Below are 5,037 nucleotides of genomic sequence, written 5' to 3' on the forward strand. Positions count from 1 at the left end.
TATTAAAAAATGTTGATAACAAAGAAGAAAATAATTACTTTTCTGTTTGAGGAATAATTTAAAATTCTGTGTTTCGTTCTTTAATAATATAAAAAGAAATCGTAAAAGTAAAATGATCTTTTCTCTTTGACACTTCTAGCAAATACTACCTTAGCTTCTTACGTCTTTCAATAACCTTGCATGCTCTTGATAGTCCCTGTGGGGCGTAGTCATCTTTCCTAGAAAGAGGCGCCTATTCGAGTTCCATATGGGTTGTCGAGCACCTCCGAGTACTCCAATTTTCTCTATTGAACGCGTCAGTCTACTTTGGTTTCCGGCTTGTTTTCAGATACTTACTACGTACACACATGTATACATAAATACGTACACAGAACTCGACTGTATTCTAAAGAAACATCTCGAAAGGGAAAAGAGGAGATTCGTAATCCGAGTTACAAACTCATTTCGTTATGAAAAAAAATAATTCGTTAATAATCATACTTAAAATATAAATGAATAGAAATTGTACAAACAATTTATATCAGAAATTATTTTGGAAATATTTAATAATATTCATTACATTATATTACGTTTCGTTGATATAAAGTATTATTCAATATGGATTTTTTAAAAAAAAAAACTATGCGTAATTTAAAACTGCTTATTATTTATTTGGACGAATAAATTTAACGAATTCAGAGAAACATTGCATTTCAAAAGAATTATAATGTATTATAGTCATTTGGGACATTATTACATTATGAAAATCTTTAGGATCATATGTTAAAACTAGAAAACAGTGAAAAAGGACTTTAATAATATAATGCACACTGTGAGATATTCTTTGTAACAAACAATAGTATCATAAATTGTTCTCAAACAAAGCGGCTTAATGTTCAAAAGGTCTCAGCTGACTTTTCACAACAAAGCTAAACTATGTTTTGTTAAGCATTCATAGTACTACAAAAACGCTTTGCATATTTCAAAAAAGTTCGTACAATAAGATCTCTTTTTTTTAACAGCATATTGTTCCTTAAATTTCCAGTTTGACGCAACGCGTCTAAGGATTCTATAGTAATTATTCTACAAAGAATTTTATTATACCGTCAGACATTTGCGCAACTGTCTATCTCGACCGAATCTGTCGTAACACTTTTACCAGAACTCGTCAATGGGATCGTATCACGTAAGCTCGCCTAAACGATCGGTCGCTTATCACGATCCCGTGTAACGTCGCGCCGGATCGGTTAAACCGCTCGGCCCGTAAGAACGGGAATTGGCGAGGAGCTGGGAAGACGGAACTGCACGCGATCCAACATGCCGATTATCCTGATCGATCGTCAAGTAATTTCCGGTCGTGGGTTCTCCAACTTTGGCCACGTGCCCGACGTGCTCCTGCTCCCACCGTGAATCTGCGTACAGTCCCCTGACGACGATAAATGGTTTTCTCGGTTTCACCGTCGGGGCCACGCCATGGCGAACGAATCGGCTTAACCGCGCTCCGCCCGGTAACGGGCCACGAAGAAACTTCCCTTCGTTTTCGTCGACGCGCGTCGCGTAATTTCAATTGTTAGCTACCGCGACGCGATGGTTCCGGAACGTTCCAGTTGCTCGAGCAACCGTGTCAAGTCGAGTAATTCTGGTGCGTTCGCAATTTGCGACGGGATACGGGTATCGGTGGGGGTCGATTCAATGCTTTAAAGTTGCGCTCCCGCGTTTGATGAAATGACTTCCGATTGTCGAGGGTTTCATTAACAGACTTCTAGATCGGTAATTAATTTAGACCTCCTCGTTGCTGCCGAATTATTGTGAGACAAATAATTTATGCAACGGAAGAATTAATTATCACCTTTTACTAAAGAATTTATATTGCACTTTATTGTTAAGCTACGAATGGTATTATGGAAAATGAAGTTATCAGTCATTTTCGATGTCTGTAGGATAAACTTTTAGTCGCGAGTGTATATCTGATTGCATTATGGGAAAGAACCCTCTTTACATTCACGATACTTCTCGTGTCAACTGAAAAGCTGCCTCATGCATAATTCATGCAGGTGCTTCAGCTTGCTGTATCTCGAACAGAAAGAAAACAGTTTGAGGACCATTCTGATTACCATGATTTCTTTCTTATTGCAATTCATTTAAGATTGCAACAATTCTCTGATGTTCATATAAATGATCTCAGATCGAAATTCAGTAGAAAATATCGATACACTTTACAATTTTATAATCATTTGTAATAAATGAATCTCAAAATATAGTCAGATCATTTTATTCTCATGTTTTGAAATAAAATAATTATTAAATATTTGTATGTAAAGTCAACAATTTTTGGTTTAACTTAGGCACAAGCTGCGCTGATGTACGATGCCGTGTTTGTCCTCGTCGAGGCGTTCAACAAGTTTCTGAGGAAAAAAACGGACAGAAGCAACGTAAGAAGAACCGGAGTTCCTGGCAGCAGTCAGATTACCAATGGCACCAGGGCACTCGATTGCAACAGCAGCCGGGGTTGGGTGACAGCGTTCGAATACGGCGACAGAATTTCCAAGTTACTTAGAAAAGTGAGTAAACATTAACCCATTCTTGAATATTTTAAGAAATATTTTATGAGAATGATTGGCTTAATCTCTCGTTATTTAAAATGATTTTAATTACTCAATAAATGTTTTATTGATAAAATAGGAATTAATGTATAACTTTAAATTAAATGTATATACTTTATATACTTAGTAGAAATTATGACAATATTTATGACTTGGACAGTCACGAGTAATTTTTGTTTAATCTTGGGTCACATTTGTAAATTGAGAAAAATTGATATTCTGTAACAATAGCACGATAAACGAATTTCTCGATCCTTTTCAAAAATAATCTTGCGATAACGTCTGGCATACCATCTTTACATGATTGTTCGCTCATGCGTGGAATTAATATCGGCACCAGCTAGGTTCCTGGCAGACGCGTTGTCGATGTCAGACGAGGTGACAAGACCGTGCAGATCTATCGACGGCGATCCATTCTGACGGTTCTTAAAGCGGCCCGTTAGAAACCCAGAAATACTTGATATGTTTCGAATACTCGTGGCAACCGAAATTGTCAGCGACCTTTCCCGACGTCTCTCTGTCGCTGACAGTAATTGACGGTTATTCCGACTCTAACGGCATTCCTCTGTCCACGTCAGATCGTCTCCGTTCGTTCCGTCGTGTATGTACACGGGTACATGCACACATACATGCTCTACAGTTACACCGGAAGTGACGGTCTCTTCTCTCTTTTCTGTCTGCCCAGCTCTTCGTCGGTTTGTCGGTTGACACGAGAACGGACGCGAGAATCTGCCAATAACAGCAGGTTCATTACCAATTTCAGAGACCCCAATTTTTTTTCTGATGCTGCACATGAAAAATAAGAAGGGTCTAACAATTTTAAACAGCCGGCTTTTTAAGAATTCACCGATATTTGATATGTGAAACGAGACGTATAGCTTTCGACCTTATTATTACTTTTATTGCGTATTTATTACTGTGCATTATAATTAATTTCACTGTTATTATTTTATTGTAACGGTTTTGTTCAGTACTTGATATTAAATGAATTAAACACACATTAAGGTGCAATATTATAATATTAAATGCAATTGGAAAATGCGTAGCACACAGAAGTGAATTGCATTTAATTTTCTCTTATTCGTCGAAGCATGTGTTTAATTAATTTTATATATGGAAAGCACTTAAATGAAAACTGTTTTAAAAGAGGCGGAAATAAAAATCACCATGTTTCAAGTATTGCGAAAGATACAAAGCCGGATTAATGATTCGCATTTAACTTTCAGGTGGAAATCGAGGGGCTAACGGGGGAGATCCGCTTCAACGATGACGGTCGCAGGCACAATTACACCCTTCACGTCGTCGAGATGACGGTCAACAGCGCCATGGTGAAAGTAAATACTTTTTTTCGCGCAACAAACCCAGGACCGTGTCCAACCCCTTCATCCCTTTTTCATGCATCGGCCGACCCGACCCGACTTCTCTCGCCCGCGGTCAAAATACAATCTGACAGTTTCGCGAAATTTTACAGCGCGCGAAAACTTGTAAAATAAAAAAAGCGCTTTTCATTCCTCGTTTCACGCAATTTTATCTACTCTCCGACTTGACAACTGGTTCGATGATTTTTTGGGGAAACAATGAACGTATCAATTATCGCACTTCAATATCAGTCTTGTAGCCCAATTAAAATTATTGACACATTTAACAATTGATCATTTGATAAATCATTATTCCACGTAATACGAAGAGGATTGATTTCTACTAGTATTTCTTACAATCTTCGTAATTAATTCTATTTCCAATTATTGAGTTTTCAGTCAGTTTGAGTTTTCAGTTAATTATTCTTGATTCCTTTTTCAAGGTGGCGGAATGGACGGACCAGTCTGGATTCCAGACCATCGCAGCGAAATATATTCGACTCCGGCCGCACGAAATCGAGAAGAATAAGACTTATATCGTAACCACCATCGTGGTAAGTAATCAGTGCACTTAGTTAAAGTAAATGTGCATTAAATTCATTGGGAAAATAGTAACATTTATTTTTTTTATATAGGAGGAACCGTACATTATGAGGAAAAAACCAGAGAATGGAGAAATATTGACTGGAAATGACCAGTACGAGGGATACTGCAAAGACCTGGCTGATCTCATAGCGAAAAAGCTGGGAATAACGTGTAAGTAATTTTCATACATCCTTTTTTATATAAAATATAAAATATAAGTTCATGTAATATTTCATAAAACGAATGTTCTTGATATCAAGTATCCACGTTTTTTCATTACAAGAAATTTTTCATTGTATAGATTTAACAAGCCTTGCCCTTTGCATTCATATAATTTGACACATGCAGATACCCTCATGATTCAATAAGTATTAATTAAAAATTTGATGTGTTTTCAGACGAGTTACGAATAGTAAAAGATGGGAAATACGGAATGGAAAATCCAGACGTGCCCGGTGGTTGGGATGGCATGGTTGGCGAATTGATTCGTAAAGTACGTTTCCACGTGTTAA

At 37.2% G+C, this 5,037-nt stretch overlaps 1 protein-coding gene across 1 annotated transcript in view; it reads left to right on the top strand.

Annotated features, from left to right (window-relative positions):
- GluRIB (Glutamate receptor IB) overlaps positions 1 to 5,037 on the top strand; it is a 107,235-nt gene that overhangs the window by 93,106 nt on the left and 9,092 nt on the right. Inside the window, exons 7-11 of the mRNA XM_018022320.2 lie at positions 2,325 to 2,540; positions 3,809 to 3,916; positions 4,384 to 4,494; positions 4,576 to 4,696; positions 4,924 to 5,018. Coding sequence (XP_017877809.2) covers positions 2,325 to 2,540; positions 3,809 to 3,916; positions 4,384 to 4,494; positions 4,576 to 4,696; positions 4,924 to 5,018 — 651 coding nt within the window. The remainder of the gene's footprint in view (positions 1 to 2,324; positions 2,541 to 3,808; positions 3,917 to 4,383; positions 4,495 to 4,575; positions 4,697 to 4,923; positions 5,019 to 5,037) is intronic.

This window comes from Ceratina calcarata, unplaced genomic scaffold, assembly GCF_001652005.2.
Source record: "Ceratina calcarata isolate Rehan_Ccalc_2016 unplaced genomic scaffold, ASM165200v1 scaffold284, whole genome shotgun sequence".
Classification (NCBI taxonomy): domain Eukaryota; kingdom Metazoa; phylum Arthropoda; class Insecta; order Hymenoptera; family Apidae; genus Ceratina; species Ceratina calcarata.